At 36.9% G+C, this 22,636-nt stretch overlaps 2 protein-coding genes across 3 annotated transcripts; both read left to right on the top strand.

The window, feature by feature from the left end:
- The first annotated feature begins 268 nt into the window (after positions 1 to 268).
- On the top strand, positions 269 to 5,761 carry LOC140749421 (ELAV-like protein 1). Its single transcript, XM_083059009.1, has one exon. The coding sequence runs from the start codon at positions 654 to 656 to the stop codon at positions 1,734 to 1,736; it is 1,083 nt and encodes a 360-aa protein (XP_082915135.1). The 5' UTR covers positions 269 to 653; the 3' UTR covers positions 1,737 to 5,761.
- A 2,158-nt stretch (positions 5,762 to 7,919) lies between these two features.
- On the top strand, positions 7,920 to 21,838 carry GCC88 (GRIP and coiled-coil domain containing 88 kDa). Of its 2 annotated transcripts, XM_073082467.1 has the most exons (13): positions 7,920 to 8,025; positions 8,781 to 8,876; positions 9,212 to 9,321; positions 11,140 to 11,285; positions 11,372 to 11,454; positions 11,686 to 11,858; positions 12,449 to 12,665; positions 13,059 to 13,288; positions 13,650 to 13,805; positions 14,561 to 14,770; positions 18,340 to 18,449; positions 19,245 to 19,322; positions 19,590 to 21,838. In XM_073082467.1, the coding sequence occupies exons 1-13, from the start codon at positions 7,941 to 7,943 to the stop codon at positions 19,759 to 19,761; spliced, it is 1,866 nt and encodes a 621-aa protein (XP_072938568.1). In that variant the 5' UTR covers positions 7,920 to 7,940; the 3' UTR covers positions 19,762 to 21,838. The 2 variants fall into 2 exon arrangements, with proteins under 2 accessions (XP_072938568.1, XP_072938567.1); XM_073082466.1 differs by lacking the exons at positions 18,340 to 18,449; positions 19,245 to 19,322; positions 19,590 to 21,838 and having other exon boundaries at positions 13,053 to 13,288; positions 14,561 to 15,103.
- Positions 21,839 to 22,636: the final 798 nt, after the last annotated feature.

Here is a 22,636-nt window from a genome sequence, read left to right as displayed (position 1 = left end):
AGCCTTATTAAAATATAAAATGAAAAAAAATCAATTACATCTTGGATTAGTACTTATTAGATAAAATATAATGTAGGTAATTTAAAAGCAAAAAAATATACACAAAGACGTGTACATATATTATATTTTGTATTCAATGATAACCATGATACATACTTAAAGCTATTTTTTTTTAATATGTAGTACGTATTTCTTGTCAGCAATAATATTTCCCCTTCTCCCCAAAACTTTCCCTTGTGAGTAGGCAAATAACGGGGCACCATTATTAATCATGGCAACATTTTAAAAAGAAAGTGAAGTGAAAGAAATGAATTTACGAGAATAGGTCGCAAGTCGCATAGATTTTTGGTTGATTTCCTTTACACTTTACTTTAATATTCTCCTTAACATCTAATAAACTACCGTTCATTTATGTTCCCGGTAACGTTTTGATTCAACTGTCTCGGAACTGTACCACCGAAAACAGGATAAGTACGAGAGTGAACAGCATCTTATTGATTTTCTTTCCTTGCATATGCTTTCAACCAACGCGACCTGGAGTTAACGCTACAACTCAAGTATCTATGGTTTAATTAGAGCAAATCTTTCTTATAAACGAAACAAAGCGATAAAGTGAAATTTAGAACGAAATCGTGAATAACTTATTATTCAAAATGATGGCAAATCCGCTCGATTCGATGAACGCGAATCAGCCCACGCAAAATGGTAGTAAGTTGCAGCCGTGCAACAATGAGTCGAAGACTAATTTAATAGTGAACTATTTGCCACAAACGATGACTCAAGAGGAGATCAGGTCGCTGTTCTCCAGCGTCGGCGAGGTCGAGAGCTGCAAGCTGATCAGAGACAAGGTAACCGTGTTCCCCGACCATATTCTCAATGGGCAGAGCCTTGGCTACGCGTTCGTCAATTACCACAAGGCGGAGGACGCTGAGAAAGCGGTCAACACGCTAAACGGCTTACGCTTACAGAATAAAATTATAAAAGTGTCTTACGCCCGTCCCAGTTCCGACGCAATAAAGGGGGCTAACCTGTACGTGTCTGGGCTTCCGAAGCACATGACGCAGCAAGACTTGGAGAAGCTCTTCTGCCCCTACGGCACTATTATCAGCTCTCGCATCCTCCACGAAAACATGAACGTCGGACACCTGATGCAAGGTAGCATGGAAGACCACAACATCCAGGGGCCGTCCAGAGGCGTCGCATTCATCCGTTACGATCAGCGCTGCGAGGCGGAGACGGCGATCCGCGAGCTCAACGGCACCATTCCCCCAGGTGGTACAGCACCGATGACAGTTAAATGTGCAAACAACCCGAGCAACCAGAACAAGGCGTTGGCTCCTCTCGCAGCATACCTGGCTCCGGCGGCCGCTCGTCGCTTCGTTGGTCCTGCTGGTAAGGCCCTACTTGCGATTAATAAAGGTCTTCAACGATTCTCTCCTCTCGCCGATCCCCTCATACAGGGTAATGCTCTCGGCGGCTCCGGCTGGTGCATCTTTGTGTACAATATTGGAGCTGATACTGAGGAGAGCATTCTCTGGCAGCTTTTTGGCCCATTTGGCGCCGTCCAGAGTGTTAAAATAATCAGAGATCCAGCAACAAACAAGTGCAAAGGCTATGGTTTCGTTACGATGACCAATTATGACGAGGCAGTTGTTGCTATCCAATCTTTGAATGGATATTCTCTTAACGGTCAAGTGCTGCAGGTCAGCTTTAAAACAAATAAGAGTAAATCCTAAGTTTTCAATATCTAGTCAATAAATTATAGCTAATGCATAAATGTTGATCATAACTCAGTCGTGGTTTGTCATCAGGATGTTCGGTTTTATTTAAGTATTGCATAGTTAATAGTCATCGGTGCAAATCATGACATGATACCAACTTAAAACCAGTGTTCATACATAATGAGTACAAATCATCTTATCACATAATTATCATCACAATCATTTGTTATGACAAAAATAATGTTACACTGCAGCTAGGAATATTTTTGACATAAATATGCCATAATGAGCTTTACAATATGTAGCTCGCAATGCATTAATAAATTGTAATAGTCTAGAAATTATGGTGCCCATATGAAAATTACATGTCTCAAAATCAAGTTAATTAAGATTGATTTTATTATAAGCAATCATCATTTATTTCATAAAATTTTAATTTGGAAGTCCTCTATTCCAAATGACTGACATTAAAGATGCTATTATTTTATAAAAAAATAACTAATTTATATTTAATTATTTTGTAATAATTTGATTCATAGCTAAATGTACAACATTAAATATGTGAGCTAAACGAAGCATTCCCTAGAACTTATATATGTGTCAAGTTATTATAAAAAAATTGGCTATGGTCTGTAACTTCTTACAGACAAACTACAGATGCTAGATAAATTGTTTAAAAATGTAAGTGTTTACAAGAATGACTATGTAATTTATAAAGTTGTATTCCATCAAACAAGACAGAAGACAAGCAATATATTTAATTTTTTATGAGAATCTACAGTGCAATATTAAAAGATTACTGTAAGTAAAAGTATGAAAAGAAAGATATTACTAATATATATTATGTATATGAGAAACTGTGCAATTATACCACACATCTTTATAGATATTTGGATCGAAGTATCTGCAATAATTAAAGAGAATATATTATTAGAAATACCTTTATATTTACAACTGTGTTTTTTAGACTACCAAAGATGTCATATGACTGATTTAATCGTTAGATTAAATTTGCGAAAACAGAGACACTAATTTTAAGCAATATCTTCCATACAGGCTTTTATAAATTGATATAAGGATGACCGTACCATTAGTAATTAATGAAGTAATTAATTGTAAATTACTCGAAACCTGGAGCTTGACTCATGCACAAAATGATTAGTGAGTGTGATGAATAAATCAATCATTAATATGTTTAGAGCCATAATATTTCAAATTATATGTTTTCATGTGTAATTTTTTTTGCAATAATTTATACTTGATCTAAGATTTATGACTTAATATGACTGCTCGAAAATCTCAATCGAAATTATGATGTATAAGGACCATGACATTAATATAACTTATAGTGTCTGATCAACATTTTTCTAAGTTTTGTATTGTCTTGAATAATTATTGAAAGCATCCAATTTGTGGGCACATTTTAACGGTTAGGGTGACAGTCAAATAACTGTTGGGGGTTGGGGAATGAATATGTCTAATGGCATCCATTTTGAAATTTACGGCTAGTAATTTCTCAGATATTCTCTAGATTTAATGAGTGATTTGGTGCAGGTGGCAAGTCTGATTACGTTGCAATGTCAATCTATGATGTTTCATTGTATTACGTTGCAGGACGTTTGACATTCATGGCATGATATTGTCTCTCTAATTCATTTGTTTGTGTAATCACTATTTATTATAACATTTAAGTATGTAATGTATAATTCATAATTTATTCTCGTATTAGATAATAGAAATATTTATAGATTTCATTTGATGTTATAATTAATATATTGTATCTAGAGTAAGTTTTAAAAAATTAGTTCAGTAAATTTACTCAGTAATTGAACATTTATATCCACTTCATTATTTATATGTATAACCAATATATTCGTATTTGGTAGTTTCTGTCACTATTATAGTTAAATTATTTGATAGATAATGATTAGATGCATATCATATAACGGAGTATGCTGAAGTTGGATCTTCTCTTGACTCGTATATAATGCATTTTGTCTTAAGTATTTGTTTTAATATCTGTAATACTGATAAGCATAAATGTTCATTAAGTAAAATAATATTTATTTAAAGTACTTAACTACACGGAACTAGTCAGTTATAATTTTGCGCAACATTAAATCTTTAAGTACCTTTACTTAAGTATTTAAAAAAAAACTGTGTTCTCTAATATAATTGTAGTCCTTTAGGATTTGTGTTTAAATTACGTTGGTGTGGTGTTTCTTTAACAATAAGTATAAATGTACCATTGTGGAACACACGGTAACAAAATAACGAATGGTGTGTACAACTAGTCACAGCTTAAAAATGTACCTCTCAGTAATTTAATCTGTAGAGCCATTCCAAATCTTTTGGCGCAAATATTGGCAGCTTCATAAGAGAGACAGAAAGAGACAAATGTTCTTTATTCGTAAATATAATTTTAGCTTATCTGGCATAAACTGTACATATTTTATACATAGTACTTAATATTTCAAACCGTAATTTAATTATTATTGTACATAAAAATGAATTTGCTTAGCTCAAGCCTCTTTTTGGTATACAAGTGACCTACAGATTTCTCGTCACTAAATTGTTAAGGCAGAGGTTTTTAAATACATAATTAAATGTAAAGAGAACGCATCGTCTGCCAAAAAGGCGTATCTACATATTTCTCGTCAAGGCGATGATATAAATGTATATATTGCCGATTTTGAAATTACGTATTCAAAAGGAACCTTTCTAAAAATTTAAGGTATAACAGGTTCTCTAAGTTATTATTTTAGAAACTGGTTGTCTTGAACAGCATTATTGTCGAGCAATCTGTAAAATTTAGCGATTGTAGTAACGCGAATTCAGTACTGTCAGAGAAGCTAAACATTTTATTCAATTTTCCCCTTTTTTTCTTTCTTTCTTTTCTAGAATCTCAGTAAATCTTAAATAAGTAAATATGAATGTAGTGGGTTGTGTAGAGTGGGAATGTGTACGTAAATGAAGCCACTTGTCTCGCAAAGGCTGCCTCAATGCAATGAATACTTTGTGAGGGCGCCTGAAGTCTAGACAGCGTCTGATCACAGCGACTGTATAGGATTTGAGCGAGCGTTGTGCTCGGAACAAAGGCGAGTGTGTACGTCGCCTTTTCTAGTGTCTATAACGCTCTAGAGCTGACTAGACTAGCACAACCTCGATCTCGGTCGAATCTCCTGAGACTTGGAGACAGTCGAGCCATAGAAGCGCAAAGCATGTTTACATTGGGTAATGTAAATGCAAAAAAGATTTGGAATAGCTTCTTTACTATAAATAAATAGTTTCGTGTTGTGTCGTCCCTGACTTGAATACACTTGCCTATCGTGAAAGAACATTTTTACAAGTCAACACAGTATGCTCAAAGGTCGAAATTGTCTCGTCCAATCTCAATACGGACATAGTCAATTTGGACTTCTCTTCCGAAACGTAGGTAACGAATACAAAGACTTGTAGATGTCTTCGAGTTGTTCCTGTGGAATGATATCGAAGTTTGCCGTATGTGTCGATAGTTGAAATTAATATTGCGCGATAAAGCTTGTTGTATACTGTGTTGACGCAACCAATGCACACCTGTCCTTTTTATTGTTTTGTTCTGGTTTTGTATTTCGTGGTATTTTGTGTTTTAGTGTACTTTCAGTTTAATTAAAACTAACTAACATTTTTTTCGATTCTTTAGTGTTTATTTAACTTAACCACATTTAACAAATTTACTTGTTTTTGTTTCGTTTGTTCTGGGCAGGTTCGGGTATTGTAAGGTTTTGGCCTAGGTATAGCTAGCATTTTAAGACAGAGTACAAATCGCCGAATGTATTGAAACAAGTTTGGCTTACTTACCAATAATTTGAAATGTCAACGAATGTAATCTGACGTAGGAAATATTGAAATAGACATTAAATATCGACATTAGCAATAATGTATTTAAAATAATCTTTCATTTTATACCTGATACCTCAACATTCCTATTCCTTGTGATGCTCAATATAAATAGTTGTAATGTTACATTAGATTGAATAAAGTTACAATGATTCTAATAATTTTGGTTTTATCACTTTATTTGTAATTAAAAATTGAAGTTATTAGTACAACACTAATCATTTGAAAAACTGCACATGGCATACAAAGTCAGCCTAATCCGATTGCTACAAAATCATATATTATTAAAATTAATATTATTTAAATAAAATTATTATTTAAATTATTTAATCATATATTTTGTACATAGAAATAAAACGACAAATGATAAATAAAAATATTTATTAGATTAAATATAGTTTGTATAAAATAAGGAAACATAAATTCGAAAATGTTGCTCATGGATACCGTGCCCTAAATTAAATCGATGCTTTTTAAAGGGCGTATCCACAGAAGTAAAATTTCACCCTACGAGGACAATAAATGGCGCTACCCTGTTACATTTACAACGTAAACAGACACGAGCATGACATAGAAATAAATAAGGGGCCCCGAATAACAGATATTTGGTACACCCGAAGATTTGCGCGGAGGGGTGCGCTTAAATCTCCACCCCCAGGGTCAACGAACCTTCGATTTACGTCGGCAACGTGACGTGTAGGCCTGCCGAAGGGATTCGAATCACCCTTCGATTTCGATTTATCCCGGGAATTTTGTTATTATCTCCTTGTTATAAAATGGCACGAATAAGAGGTCATTGGCTTGGACTGCGATACGCAATGTTTTTAGTACTTAATAGTAAGTATTGCATGTTTCTCTGTTACCTTTTTTGAGTAATACATTTTATGAAATATTGGAATTAGGTTAGGATTATAGGAATATACGTGATAATTGGGTTTCAACAGTAGATTCAGAAAAAAACATGCAACTTTTAAAAATGAAGACTAAATAAATTACGATGGTCGTAGCGCCTGAAAATATATTATAGCAGTACCTATTTGTTCATTGCTTAATATTTAGTCACGATAAGTGCTACGCGTTTTAACATAAATCATTCAAGGCTAAAAGTAGCCCTTACTAAGGAAGTATTGATTAAAATAAAATTTGGGGTTGGCCGTAATTGTTCAACAGAGGCTTGGTTTCATTATTTATCAGTTGTAATCGTGGACTTATAGGCACCTTATATTTTGAATTGACCCTGCTGACGAAACTTACTTAAAATATGTTTTTAAAGTTTCCCTTTACAAATTCGCCTTTAACTGTTACATTAGCTTACAACCTTTCTATTCATATTATCGGGGTAAAGTAAACGCTGTAGCTCTCTGTGTACCGCCGGCTTAAGAAATCCAGCGATTCGGCTGTTTCCAAGATTAGCTTGTTATAGATAAACTGCCAATAAAAGATGGAAATATAATTTTTAAAAACAATGTGAATATTTTTTTTATTGTCGCTATGCTACGTAAACCAGTTTTTTTAGTTTGGGTAATGATAATGAATATTATAAACAAAGAAATCACAAATACATGATACGACATCTTAGTTTAAAATTAATAGAAGTATTTCGGCTGATGAAACATACATAATTACTATAATAACAGGTAAGAATATAGAGATGATTTTCGCCTTAGGAAGTAGCTAAGTAGCGTGGTTGTTGTTAAATGATTTTTTATGCTATATAAAAGATTTTTTATAAAAAACTGCGCTTGATAAACATATTTCCAGGGTTTTGTTGATAACAACCTTACAGTTTCATGACGGTCTTTATCTAAAAATTCATTGACTAAGCGGCTCTTGGAGAAATGTACCTATAAAAATTATAGAATATCTATATTGTTCCTCCAAGAAGCTGATAATGATTATAGTCATGAAACAGATTGTAGTAGATCTCAAACAATTTTTATTTCTTAAGATCTTACTGATTCGGTAACACTAGTAAAATAAGTTAACGTAACAATCGTATGGATTACAATAATAATTTTATATTTCTTGGCCATTTAATTAAGCCAAATTCCGAGATATCATGTCGCTGTCACTATGGGCAAAATATTTCTCCGTCAAAATCACGACATTAGTTAGCTGTCACTTGTCAATGACGTGAAGTTGAAATTGAGTTTTGTTGTGTAAATTATTTTGCAATGATAACTGAAAAAATATTGGCAAGGTAAAAGCAAACAGATGTTCATTATTTTTTTCCGATGGTGCCAAGCAACGGTGGTACTGTTATAAGCAACTTAGTGTAAATTGAAGTGGAAGTAAATTAAGGATAAGTAAAATACTGCATATTTTACTTTCAATTAAAACATGGATTCGTTGTCGAAACAAGAGTTAATATCGACAATAACCAAGCAAGCAGATCAAATTAAGCGATACGAAGCACGTCTTAGAGGTGAGTTTAGATTGATATTAAATTACTATCTAAAATATGGGATTGTTGTTTGATTTACTTTAATCCAATTAATTCTTAGTCAGTGGGAGTTATATCTGGTCTTTCTTTTCTAAACATCTGGTGTTTATTTTTCATCTGTTTTTTATTTTCCAAATAAAGTCCAGATGAAAAAAATAGCAGAAATGTTCCTATGAGGAACAAAACTGTTTTTCAAATTATTTTCAAATGATTTCCTTTATTTAATTTTAACCAAATTGACAATTAAATAATATTATTTACATAAGAGACATTCTGACCTATACAAATAATTGACTAATTAACTATTATGATTATTACATTATATTAATTCTTTAAAATAATTGACATGTATAATTAATTCTATCTCGACTATGTTACAATAGATATAATTATTTCTATTAATTTTAAAAATTGTTTAATAATGATAAGACATTTCGTGTTACAAAATAAATTTGTAAATATTAAATTGCAATACCCTAGCAGGGTGCATGCTTGCACTATATTTAATTTGTAAGACCTATAATAATAAGTATGAGCAATAAATAATTTGAATTTGAAACTGTGGTCAAGTATGGAAAAACGGTAGTATTTACATATGTTACATACTTACATGTCGGTAAATACCTTACCTCAAAATCTTTTGCCATTTTGGGATGGCTATGCATTGACGTACAATTTGGTTACACAGTACCGATATAAAATAAAATAAAAACAAGCCATTAAACTATATTTTACAGATGTGGTTGCAGCTTATAAGGGACTTGCGAAAGAAAAAGAGGCTTTAGAAATAAGCCTAAAAGCTCTTAACAAGACCGATGGACAAAATGAAGGAGGTAAGTTGAGTAAAATTCTTGAGTTAATATTACAAACATAAACAAATTAACATTTGTAAAACATGCCAGAGTATATCCAAAAACAATGAAAACTAACTCAATACTAATAATAAAATTCAGCGATTATGATTTGTATTTAGTTTTAGTTAGAAATGCTGTTCAATCATCTAACTATATAGCAATTTATATTTATTGTAATATTTCTCACTTGGCCATAAAGTATACTTGTTCATTTAATTAATTGATGTGATGTTTTTAAAATATTTTTTACTGATTTATTAAAAAATAAGTAATAAATAATTGGATTTATTAATTAATTAAAATTGTACTTTCAGCTTCAGATGATTCAGTTGCGGCCCTTATCCTGTCACTATCCACCCTTACAGCCGAGAAGTCTCGCATGGAGGAGGCTTTTCAGGCTGATAAGAAAGTTACTAGAGAGAAGGTATGTATTTTTTGCTAGCAATATATAGGTTTGTCTTATATATAGTATGGAGTTTTTGTCTTGATTTAAAGTTGTCAAACAGGGGTATGAATTTATATCTGTTGTAATACCACTTGTATTACAACTAGAGATGGGCAGAGGGTTTAAACCCAATGGGTGGATACGGGTTTAAACCGGGTATTTTGGGTGAAATAGGGTTTAAACCCAAATAAACACCCAAACAGCGGGTGTAAACTATTGTCATTCATATTTTTATTTTCTTCGTGTAATATCATTTTTAAAATAATATTGTAAACAATTCACTAAATATGCGCTCTAAAAGCACATATTTCATTTAACTACGCTGTTATAGTCATGATATAGTCCATTCGGATGTGTTACATTTGGGTTGCAATTTTCGAAGACCCAATTTTATTTTATAGATGTCAATGATTAGTGTAAAGGGCTTAGTGTACAGTTAAATCCTAATTTGTGGAGTCCCAACTGTTGTCCCTCGGCCGCCATCTTGAAAAAAGGGGCACTAAGCGTTTTTACGCTCTACCAGGCAAACTATTCGTCGCACAGAAATTTAGTAAGAACAATTATGGTTTCAAATTGATTTATCTATAATTTTAGTTCTATAATTTTAGTTCTATAACTTTTTGTCGTTAAACCAAAAATAACAAAGATAATAACAATAATAGATTAAACCTTGGGAAGACTTTTTTTAACTTTTTTCTACTTAATTTACAGAAAATGACATTGAAACATTTTGATAGAGGAGTTTTTATAGTCCGGTCAATTTAGACATAAAAATAGTAATCAAATAACATAAAGCTAAATTTCCGTAGAGACCTTGGGTTTACCATCACAAGTAGAGTTCTAAAAGTCCTCATCGATGTGTGTGTCGGCACTTATTCGGGGTCAAACGTCAAAATTTTCGGCTTTCTGGATTTTTCTCGAAAACGGTAAATTTTATCGAAAAGTACCTTGGACCAAAGTTGTAGCACTTAAAATTTTCTATAAAATAATGTTTATATTTTTTTTCTTAAAGCTATAATTATTAAGATATTACGTAAGAATTACATTTTACATTATATGCCCATATTCCCACACCACCTGTGCAATAGTATACGAGAGGTATATTTATTTGTTTTAGTTGTGCGATATTTGTTTCGTCAAACAAATAATAATTAAAAATGTAATAAAAATAGATGAACCCCTAAAAATGTTATATTTAAAAATGTAAAAACATTAGAAATACAGTAAAAACCTATAGTATATCTATTAAATAAACATTTGAACTATTTTAAAAGCTTTGTGTAGATTTTATTAACTCATTTTATAAACACCCAGATAAATACCCAGTGGGAGGAAATAAACGGGTATTTATTGGGTTTAAACCCTGCACAGGGTTTAAACCGGGTTCTTTGCCCATCTCTAATTACAACACATACAAATTCGTGTATGTAGATATAATTTAGAGACCCATTGTGTCATTCAAGTTTAAATCAAGTAAAAAGAAAATAACATAAAATTCAGACTAATAAGTTTTAATTGAGTTTTAATTGAGTCATGACAAAGTAAATAACTAAAACTTAAATAAGTTACAATTTCCTTAGGTATATACCACCATTTTAGGACTCATGTAAAACTGGCGCATACAAGGGCATGTCATTATAAATAATTACAGCATTGCTAAAAAATTGCTGGACATATATTAAAAAAAAAACTACATGCAATTAATAAATAATAATTTTCTGTCAGTTAAAAATTGTTACATCTGACAAGGCTATCTGGAAAAGTTCAAGTAATTTAATAGAACAACATATTTTTCAGTACGAGAATATGTTAGCAGCAATGAAAGAGGAGACAAAGACGTTGGTACAGCAGCACTTGTTGGAGATCAGCAACCTGAAAGCTAAGATCGCGTACGAGATCCAGGAGAGGGAGAAAGAGAGGGCAGATCATGCTGCTATGTTGAAGTGAGTTTTCAAAATATCTTTATTAAATTATTTGATTTTCTGGGAAGAAATGCATAGGCACATTTAATTCATTGATCCTCTTTCAGAGAATTCCATATGAAGTTTGATGTGGAGAGGAAAACAAAAGAGAAACTTGAAGATAAGGTTGTGCACAGTTCTGAAACTCAGGGTAAGATACTTTACTTGTGTTGTCATGTTAAATAGTAATACACATATTTATATTATTGGTTCTTAAACATATATTACTTTATTTACTTTGCTATTCAATGTTAATCAATGTATTGAAATGACTTCTTGAAAACTTTCTGAGGCCTAATAGCAATAAAAGTGGAAATAGGTAGAGAGAGATAACAGTAAAACAATACAATGGTAGCAGTAATCATAAAATTTTCTTTACTAGCATCACAGGCAGAATTAGAGAAACGTGTCCGCGACCTATCAAGCTCACTAGAAGCGTCCCAGAGAAGGTTGCATAGAGCGGAGGCGAGGACGGTGGAAACCCCGGCGTTGCTGGTGCGGCTGCAGCAGAAGCTAGCGCTGTTGGAGCAGTCGCACTCCGTTGCTATTAGAGAGGTGAGTGTGGTCTAACGCTTACTAAGATCAATTTTTCAGAGTACCGTTTAGCAGTACAGGTAGTAAGATAGTTGTAGCGAAAGTTAAACCAGCAAAAACCCCTTTGAGGTTCAAGTTCAAGTTTCCTATCTTTGCCTAATGACAGAAGTATTAAAGTTATGTGTTCTAGTTTAAAGGGTATAGTAGGAGACACAAATTTATCCAAAGTGTCCTTCTTAATGGAAGCAATGCTTCTGTAGCCGACCTCAGGGAAGTGGGTGTGGTAGGATTTTGGTATCAAAATTGGTACCAAATCAAAATATTTACATTACATTTTAAAGAGTTATAGGATTTTTGTCTATTAAAGAAATCATAGATTAATCATATATCATGGCAGATGCATGTGGCACTACCATGTTCTGATTTAAAGTAGTAAAATCATAGACATTAATATAGTGTTCCAACTTTCCCAGCAGTAACTCAATCTGTATTAAGATAATTACATGTATACATCTTTGTGATAAAGTGACTGCAACCACATAACATCAGGTTAGCTAAATGGTCGTTTGCTTCTAAGATACAAGATATATATTTAACTGTTAATGTTTTAGGAGCAAATTAAAGCGAAACGCGCCGAAGAATCAGCGCGCAAGATCTGCGCACGTCAAGAAGAAAGGGTGGCTCTTCTAGAAGAGAAGATAGCGGAGTTGTCGCAGACGATCGGTGAATATGATCTGCAGCGGCGACGGGACCAGCACATCATCCAGCAGTTGAGGGACTCCATGAACGGTAGACTCCTGGATCGGATGGCCAGCAATCCTGGAATAGGTAAGAATAATTGAGGATGATATTCGTGATACAATCATAAAATAATAATGATGGTAGAATCCCTTTTAAATCGAGTCTAGAGGCAACACCACCTTCCTGTGCTTTCACCATCTTTGCAGTGTTCTGGTTTGAAGGGTGTGATTACGGAAACACATTTGCTTGCAGCCTTTACAGTCATCCATGGATGGCATTGATTATTATTAGTATTAAGTTATTATAGAGTGTCATGCCTGCCAGGTTCTAGATGTCCCTGTTTCGATTATCAGGCTCATTGTTTAAAAATAATTTATCTTAAATAAAAATTAAAGACATTGTTCATATTTGGGAAAGGCATATATTATGTGTAAAAATTTCACACTCTGATCTCAGACTATTATATCATGTCAGTTTCAGAAGACAATCAAAAAAGTGAGACAGACAACGACAAACTAGCTGACAGCGAGTATCTTCACACCTTGATAGACAAAATGCACATACTGAAGAAGGAACTAATCGCTGAGAACGAGAAACTCGGCAACCCTATCGATATTGCGGCTGTGTTTAAGGTGGAAGGATATGAAAATATACATAACAAGTGCAGAGAGGAGTTGGAGAATCTGAGAATGGAGTTCGAGACATATAAGGTAATGAATTTGATATTTTATTATTTTTTCTCCTTGTAGAGTTGAGGAAAGTTTAGTGCTTTACTGGCAAGACACCACTAAATAACAGTTAAATAAAAGCAATTTTCAAAATTGTTCTGTATTGTGAATATTGCTGTACATTTATGTATTTCGTATCATTGCAGTGTTCTGGTTAATTAATTCACACCACAAAAATTTTACTTGAATTGCGCGTAACATGTACATATGTATGTCATTCGATTTTTTTCCATAGCATGTGGCGTAAAATCAAATACTTAAAACTCCGCATTGTGGGTTGTTTCAAAGTATTGCTTTATTAACGTTGTTTCTTACAAAATAAAATAATGTTATTTTCTTACAGAACATGAAAGCCAGGGTGTCTGGAGACGAGGTGGAGAGTGAGCTGGATGATCTCAGGCTGGAGGTATCGGTGCTCAAGGAGAAAGTGGAGACATACGCCCTGATGCTGGAGGAAGAAAAGCAGGATAAGGCGGACTGTCTGCGGCTGCATGAGGAGGTGGGGCTTTTAGGATTTTTATGTAATGAAGACGAGAACATAAAATGCTTACGGGCAAGTGGCCTGCAAAGATAAGTGGTAACTTGTAGGGAAGGAAGGTTCGTGTTGTATTGAGAGGCGTGTTGATAGTTTGAAGTCTTTATTGTTACTGTCCTAATACTAAGCTTATCTTAAATTAAAAAAAGCGGACCTAATGCTATTTAGCATTAAGTCCGCCTTTTGCGCCACACTGTTTTTAACATGGTCAATAAAGGGTAAATAAATATAACTTTTGATAAAAACTAAAACCGCATTATTACTTTTTTAAAATATCTTTTTCCTTCCGGGAATCGGACGACTTCATTTTGGAAAAAAAAATACACCTCTATGTTATTCCACTTACGTCTTACGCACACTACAAACTGTCGCTCATCTCATGGATGGATATGAGGAGGGTCCCTCCTACAATTAGAGCTGCATGAAGTACACCAGACTGCTGAAGGTTTTTAAGGCAAGAACAATTATAAAAAAATATGAAAATATTTATTATAGCAAAATTTATTGCTTTTGTAAGCGCAAATCATTGTGTTGTAGATCTTAAAATCATTGAATCCAAAGCAGTGAAGGCAGTAATAGATTCCGTCACAAAAATTGTAAACTTTATACGAAGTATATATACGTGAGTGCCAAACGTGTAGCGCCATCTCGTGTTGAGTTGCCGGAAGTAATCAAAATGTTTAAACTTAAATAAATAATTTCTTGTTATTTTTCGACAGAAACTGAAAAGCGAGCAAGACTACCACCGAGAAGTGACGTCAGACCTCAAGACCCGCATCCTGAGCCTGGAGAAGCAGGTCCAGACGCAGCGGGAACGATACGCGGCGCTGCTGGACGAGACCGACAGCTACATCCGCTCGCGCAACGACCGCTCCCGCAAGCTCAGCGCGGAGGACGCGCTCTGGAAGGACGGCCACGGGGTGCTCGCGGTCAGTAGGGGAGGGGGAGGGGGAGTGTGTAGACAGCGGGGCGGTACGCGGCGCTGCTGGACGAGACCGACAGCTACATCCGCTCGCGCAACGACCGCTCCCGCAAGCTCAGCGCGGAGGACGCGCTCTGGAAGGACGGCCACGGGGTGCTCGCGGTCAGTAGGGGAGGGGGAGGGGGAGTGTGTAGACAGCGGGGCGGTACGCGGCGCTGCTGGACGAGACCGACAGCTACATCCGCTCGCGCAACGACCGCTCCCGCAAGCTCAGCGCGGAGGACGCGCTCTGGAAGGACGGCCACGGGGTGCTCGCGGTCAGTAGGGGAGGGGGAGGGGGAGTGTGTAGACAGCGGGGCGGTACGCGGCGCTGCTGGACGAGACCGACAGCTACATCCGCTCGCGCAACGACCGCTCCCGCAAGCTCAGCGCGGAGGACGCGCTCTGGAAGGACGGCCACGGGGTGCTCGCGGTCAGTAGGGGAGGGGGAGGGGGAGTGTGTAGACAGCGGGGCGGTACGCGGCGCTGCTGGACGAGACCGACAGCTACATCCGCTCGCGCAACGACCGCTCCCGCAAGCTCAGCGCGGAGGACGCGCTCTGGAAGGACGGCCACGGGGTGCTCGCGGTCAGTAGGGGAGGGGGAGGGGGAGTGTGTAGACAGCGGGGCGGTACGCGGCGCTGCTGGACGAGACCGACAGCTACATCCGCTCGCGCAACGACCGCTCCCGCAAGCTCAGCGCGGAGGACGCGCTCTGGAAGGACGGCCACGGGGTGCTCGCGGTCAGTAGGGGAGGGGGAGGGGGAGTGTGTAGACAGCGGGGCGGTACGCGGCGCTGCTGGACGAGACCGACAGCTACATCCGCTCGCGCAACGACCGCTCCCGCAAGCTCAGCGCGGAGGACGCGCTCTGGAAGGACGGCCACGGGGTGCTCGCGGTCAGTAGGGGAGGGGGAGGGGGAGTGTGTAGACAGCGGGGCGGTACGCGGCGCTGCTGGACGAGACCGACAGCTACATCCGCTCGCGCAACGACCGCTCCCGCAAGCTCAGCGCGGAGGACGCGCTCTGGAAGGACGGCCACGGGGTGCTCGCGGTCAGTAGGGGAGGGGGAGGGGGAGTGTGTAGACAGCGGGGCGGTACGCGGCGCTGCTGGACGAGACCGACAGCTACATCCGCTCGCGCAACGACCGCTCCCGCAAGCTCAGCGCGGAGGACGCGCTCTGGAAGGACGGCCACGGGGTGCTCGCGGTCAGTAGGGGAGGGGGAGGGGGAGTGTGTAGACAGCGGGGCGGTACGCGGCGCTGCTGGACGAGACCGACAGCTACATCCGCTCGCGCAACGACCGCTCCCGCAAGCTCAGCGCGGAGGACGCGCTCTGGAAGGACGGCCACGGGGTGCTCGCGGTCAGTAGGGGAGGGGGAGGGGGAGTGTGTAGACAGCGGGGCGGTACGCGGCGCTGCTGGACGAGACCGACAGCTACATCCGCTCGCGCAACGACCGCTCCCGCAAGCTCAGCGCGGAGGACGCGCTCTGGAAGGACGGCCACGGGGTGCTCGCGGTCAGTAGGGGAGGGGGAGGGGGAGTGTGTAGACAGCGGGGCGGTACGCGGCGCTGCTGGACGAGACCGACAGCTACATCCGCTCGCGCAACGACCGCTCCCGCAAGCTCAGCGCGGAGGACGCGCTCTGGAAGGACGGCCACGGGGTGCTCGCGGTCAGTAGGGGAGGGGGAGGGGGAGTGTGTAGACAGCGGGGCGGTACGCGGCGCTGCTGGACGAGACCGACAGCTACATCCGCTCGCGCAACGACCGCTCCCGCAAGCTCAGCGCGGAGGACGCGCTCTGGAAGGACGGCCACGGGGTGCTCGCGGTCAGTAGGGGAGGGGGAGGGGGAGTGTGTAGACAGCGGGGCGGTACGCGGCGCTGCTGGACGAGACCGACAGCTACATCCGCTCGCGGAACTACGCCTAACATTATACAGGGTGAATCTCCATAAAGTGCACATATTGAAACAGGTAAAATTAAACCGCATTTTCTCGACAAAAAAAATATGAAAAAAATTTAAAAATTTTTTTTTTGGGTTTTACGACCTTTTGAATTTTTTTTTTGGGAATTGTGCACCTGAAGTAAATAAATCGCTATAACTTTTAAACTAAGAGGGTTATCAGGTTCAAACAAAAATAACAATGATTGCCAATGATAGGCCGTACTGATCCATGAAAAAAAAAACATCTTCCCAGGAAAAAAATGTCAGATTAGTGCAAAAAAGCACTTTAGGTAAAATTTTCAGTAATCATCAATTTCCTCAAAATAATCTAGGCATTTTATTTTTTTATTATTATTTAATGCAATTCTACGTCGTATTAGCTTTCAAACACTAAAAAAACCACGCCTTTAACTCAAGTATAAAGTTTGCTAGGAACGTTTCAAAAAAGATCATGACGCGACGCACGTGCGCCCTAATGAAACTGGTATAGTCCGACTCATAATTAGATGTCCAAAATATAAACAAAGGAAACTATCAAAAATATGTTTCAATGGTTAATTCATGGTAGTTTCTTATTTTTGACGATATTAAAGTAATAAAACAGTAATAAAATAAATCTTTAATAATTAAAAAAAAAACACTAGTTTGTATTAAAAATGTTATTTATTACCAACACCCTTAAAAACTGCCTTTGTTTAAGCGCTCGTAGGAAACTTTATACTTAAGTTAGAGGCATGCTTTTTTTAGTGTTTGAAAGCTAATACGACGTAGAATTACATTAAATAATAAAAATAAAATATAAAGCCTAGATTATTTTGAGGAAATTCACGATTACTGAAATTTAACCTAAAAAAATTGCTTTCTTCACACTAATCTGACTATTTTTTTCTGGGAAGATAAACTTTTTTGTTTTTTTTTTCATGGATCAGTACGGCCTATAATTGGCATTCATTGTAATTTTTGTTTGAACATGATAACTCTTTTAGTTCAAAAGTTATAGCGATTTATTTAGTTTAGGTGCACAATTCCAAAAAAAAAACTTCAAAAGGTCGTAAAACCCAAAACAATTTTTTTTTATTTTTTTTGTCGACAAAATGCGGTTTAATTTTACCAGTTTCAATATGTGCACTTTATGGAGATTCACCCTGTATAATCGGATAACATTTCAAAATAATGTGACAACACTGGCATAATAACTGGCAGGCCAAGTCCACATTGGACTGTGCGCTTGCTACCCACACTTTACTATTTCGATAGCGATCTCACGCATTCGTCGTAGCATTTAGTTTAATTTAAGCGTTTCTTACAAATCTTCGGCATTGAATGAAACTTTTGTCAATTTTAGCCAAAGCCGAAGGGTTTGCGGAAGGTGGTATTTTTTGCTGACGGTACCTAAGCTGATGCTGAAAGCTCGGTCCAGCACTAGTATACATCCACCGGATTGACTATGTGCTGTTTATATTTTCTTTTGCATGGTTTACTATGCAAATTGGTGAAAACCTAATAAATTTAGAGACTTTTTTAATATCCACTTCATTATTCGTATTCGTTTTCTAGTATTAAAGAGTGAAATAACCTATTACCTCCCACAGGATGGTAACGCCCCGCCGCATATGCTGCACTATGCACACGAGCTGGCGCGTAAAGACCTCGACATCTCGCAACTACGGAAAGACAAGCACGCACTCGAGGGACAATATAGGTGAGCTATTAGTTTATTTGTCTTTTTTTATATATGTATATTTGAGCCTAACGATAAAGCAGACGTGCTGCCTGATGGAAAGTAGTCAACGTCGCCTATGACATTTGCAACACCAGAGGAGTCGCGAATTCATCGCCGGCTTTGAAGGAGCTGTTTTTGCACCTTTTTGAAAAGCCCCATGTTATAACGCTCCGAGAATGTTATTTTTTATTAAGTCAGTCACATTTTTTAATAAGTGTCAAGCACATATGGGTTCGTATGACATTGTTTTGGATCCCCGAGATTTTGTAACAGTAACGAATTTGCGGATCCGTCCATTAGTTCTTTGTTATTATATTTTCGTATAGCCAGTGATAGCCTAGAGGCTAAGAAACTCGGCCTCTCGATCGAGGAGTCCGAGGTTCAAATCCCAGGCACGTCTGATTTTTTGAAATTATGTGCGTATTAGAAATTAATTATCACTTGCTAAAACGGTGAAGGAAAACATCGTGACGAAACCTGCATACCTGAGAGATTATTAAAAAAAAATCTCAAAGATATGTGAAGTCTACCAATACGCACTTGGCCAGCGCGGTGGACTTCGGCCTAATCCTTCTCATTATGAGAGGAGACCCGTGCCCAGCAGTGGGACAGTAATGGGTTGATGATGATGATGATGATGATGATGATGATGATGATGATGATGATGATGATGATATTTTCGTAGCGCTATTATATTATATAAGCTTATTATTATAAGCAATAGTTATTACAATACTAATACTATACTTCATACAATTATAATGATTTTTACAGAGATTGTCAACGTGAAGCTACTATCGAGAAGGAGAGGTTCAAAGAAGTAATTAGAACTTTGAAGGAGGAAATTGATAGGTAATAATTTTGATATGGTATTAATTAATATTAGTAGTCATTTTTACGTGCGATGTAATAAAGAAACCTTAAATGATAGTCAACATCAAATTTGGTATTGGTAGTGTGTAGAAAGTGTTAGTCTTTATTTAGAAGGAGCTTACTTGCAACTTGAAATTTTAAAATGACAGAGAGCCACCTCAAATTTATTTATAAGTAAATAAGTGTGTGCATGTTATAAATTTTGCACGTTTATTATTTTAATTACATATAATATACTTTTTTTAGACTACGACGAATCCAATCCCGGGAAGGAGCGAACCTCGAATATCTGAAGAATGTAGTGATGGCCTATCTCATGTCCACTGATTACGCGGGAAGGAAACACATGCTCAACGCTATAGCGGCTGTCCTGCACTTCACTAGCTTTGAGAAGAAGCTCGTATTATCGATACTTTGAATACACGCCACATCACTAGTGGTACTTTGACATCATGATGTTTCGAATTTTAAAATATGTTATATTCCTTTTTTAATTAAGTTTCGAAAAATTATTTACTACCAGTACCCTTAGTATTAGTTTTTACGTTTGTACAAAAATGACTGTTTTGGTATTGGCTTACGTATTTGCCCATACATTTCCCATCAGCGCCCCTAGCGGATTGTATCAGAACTGATTGGAAATATATGGGAAATACGTAAACAAAAACAGACATTTTTGTCAAAACGTAAAAACTCATACTAAGGGTATAGTACTAAGCCAATAAAAATATGTCTTGTATTAGCTATCCGTTGGAATAACTAATATACATTTGTGGTTGTGTAAAAAATAATGTTTTTATATATAATTGTAACACGTAAAGTTAATTCTGTATATTGTTTAAATCAAATGTGTTGCAATTTGTCTATCACTTCAATCATTATGTTGATGAAAAAGAAAACATAGGTGATATATTATTATATAATAACATGTAACTTTAATTACTATTTTGAAACACGAATAATAATATTTGTAAGTTTGTATTACAATGTTTTTCGTAGGTGAAATAGGAATAAATCGAGATGTTCCATTGACCTAGTAATAAATGGATGTTGGATTTACTAAAACTGTCCAAAGAATATTTTCGTAAATGTCTAAATATGACGTTACCTTACAATGGCGCAACCATTTTTAGGCATATTGGTAAGTATTCTAAAAAATATATGTATTATTCTAATAAATGTACAGTTTGGAGTATTTTTAATTAGGTTATGATACATCCACACATTTGGCACTTACCGCAAATTGTAAAACTTTACATATTATGCACAAATGTGTGGACGCAAAAAGCAGTGATAGTGTAGATTTTTACAAAAAAAAATCTCAAAGGTATGTGAAGTCTACCAATACGCACTTGACCAGCGCGGTGGGCTATGGCCTAATCCTTCTTATTATGAGAGGAGACCGGTGCCCAGCAGTGGGACAGTAATGGGTTGTTGATGATGATAATGATGTGTGGACGCAACCCAAGCGTTTGTTATAAATTCCTTGATATCTCAAAAAATGACAGTCCATTCCAGTGATCGGCTACAACCTTTACAAACTTCCACAAGCCAAGTCAAACGCTCTATCCGGCTTGGTTTGAATTTGTAGCAGTTTTTTCGAGTGTTGGTATTCAAGTTAAAATGATATACATACCTTCATCTTATTGGAACTCATTTTATTATTTTATTGGAACTCATCAAGATGTTCTATTGTTTGTTCCTTATTACATGTGAACCATCACAAAATAAATAACCCTTCCTTGGCACTCGGGTAAATAGTGGCTCCATTTTTTTTATATTTAACCTAAGGCTGTTTGTCCACCGCTTTGCCATCGAGCCGATACCGAGAACGAGATTATTTCGGGCCGATTTTAATATATAGTGACGGCGATAATTTGTCCACCGCAACCGATATCGGCGGTTTATTTTCGTCCAGCTGTCACGTGTGTGACGGCGGTGTATGGACAAGTCCCAACGTGTTTTATATTGCCGGCACATCGGCCCGTCAATATCTCGGTGCCGATCTACTGGTCACGTCGATCTACTCGAAATATCGGCGGCCGGGGTGACGGTGCTCGGGTGACGGACGTGCGGTGGACGAACAGCGTAACGATAAGACAGACGCTACCTGGGAGAAAGCAATCACAAGAGAGGGCCGGCTTTGAAGGAGAGTAGGGAATTATGTTTGTAAAATTGTATTACATTGTTTACTGCCGTGTGTTCCGCCATTGTAGTACGATTTTCGTTTGTAGCACTTTTAATTCAGACGATTTTAGTGAAGATCCAATGTCCATTCGTTACTAAGTTAATAAAATGCTCATATCGTATTAAATAAATTTGGTACTAGAAAATTTATTGTAATACGCAATTATGAATTTATATCTGAAAATTTATATAATGAAAGATTTTTATCTAGCGGTCTCGTCTATGTATTATCTCGTTGTAATATATATATTAGGTACTAAACATTCCTTCAAAATGTTAACTGAAATAAAGTATTATTTATTTAAGTATCCTGTTGTTCTTGTTGATTATATCCCTTAGATCATTGTTAAAGTTTCATAAATATTATAAACGGGAATTAAGATTGAACAAATTTAACTGTAAGGCGCATTGGGGATGAAAAGACAAGAAATTGTTATTTTTTTGCTCAGATAAATAGTTATTATTTTTTATCTGTATAAAGCAGAATCAACGCCATCTACACAATATATTTGAAACTAGCTAAAAAATCTTAAACCGTCTACTATGTTTTGTTTTTCTATCACTAGCTAGCCTGTTATCGTATTTGAGTTGAGAACCAGAAGAATTGAGTTAAATGCACGAGAGGGCGTCATTTTCGATGATAGCAATCCTACTTTCAGAATGTATTACTAGATGGCGTTAAATGCAATTATATTTTATTGCAAATGATAAAATAATGCTCCTACTTTATGAAGTAATATTAAAATGCTAAAAGCAGTTATTATTAAATATTTTGAGTAAATCCTTTAATATTCTTTTAAATGGATATTTACTCAAAATGTTGAGTGCGTGATAAAAAATAATTCTAAATGTTCAAAATTAAGATTTACGAATTCAAAATTAGTATTTCAGCACATTAACAATTTAACCATAACGTTATAACGTTGAGTTCAAAGCCATTGTTCCGTTGTTTTGAACATCAAATTGAACTGAAAGCGGCGTAAGAAAGCGACGCTCATCCATCATTGTCGCCTCGAAGATGACGACGATGTAGGGTGGCTATGTAATTGAAATTTTATTCAAAAAAGGCATTTTGCAGCTTTTATTTCATGTAGGTACCATTTTAT

The sequence above is a fragment of the Epargyreus clarus genome, unplaced genomic scaffold (assembly GCF_041222505.1).
Source record: "Epargyreus clarus isolate Ecla_fem2 unplaced genomic scaffold, WU_Ecla_fem_2.2 ptg000018l, whole genome shotgun sequence".
Lineage (NCBI taxonomy): Eukaryota > Metazoa > Arthropoda > Insecta > Lepidoptera > Hesperiidae > Epargyreus > Epargyreus clarus.
This window is presented reverse-complemented; position numbering and strand designations above follow the sequence as displayed.

What these genes read in the sequence shown, in the direction of transcription:
- LOC140749421 (XM_083059009.1), top strand. Translation starts at nt 654, where the DNA reads ATGATGGCAAATCCGCTCGATTCGATGAACGCGAATCAGCCCACGCAA.
- GCC88 (XM_073082467.1), top strand. Translation starts at nt 7,941, where the DNA reads ATGGATTCGTTGTCGAAACAAGAGTTAATATCGACAATAACCAAGCAA. An exon ending in GGCCAGCAATCCTGGAATAG is followed by an intron (nt 12,666 to 13,058) that starts GTAAGAATAATT and finishes TGTCAGTTTCAG; the next exon opens with AAGACAATCAAAAAAGTGAG. An exon ending in GCACTCGAGGGACAATATAG is followed by an intron (nt 18,450 to 19,244) that starts GTGAGCTATTAG and finishes TGATTTTTACAG; the next exon opens with AGATTGTCAACGTGAAGCTA.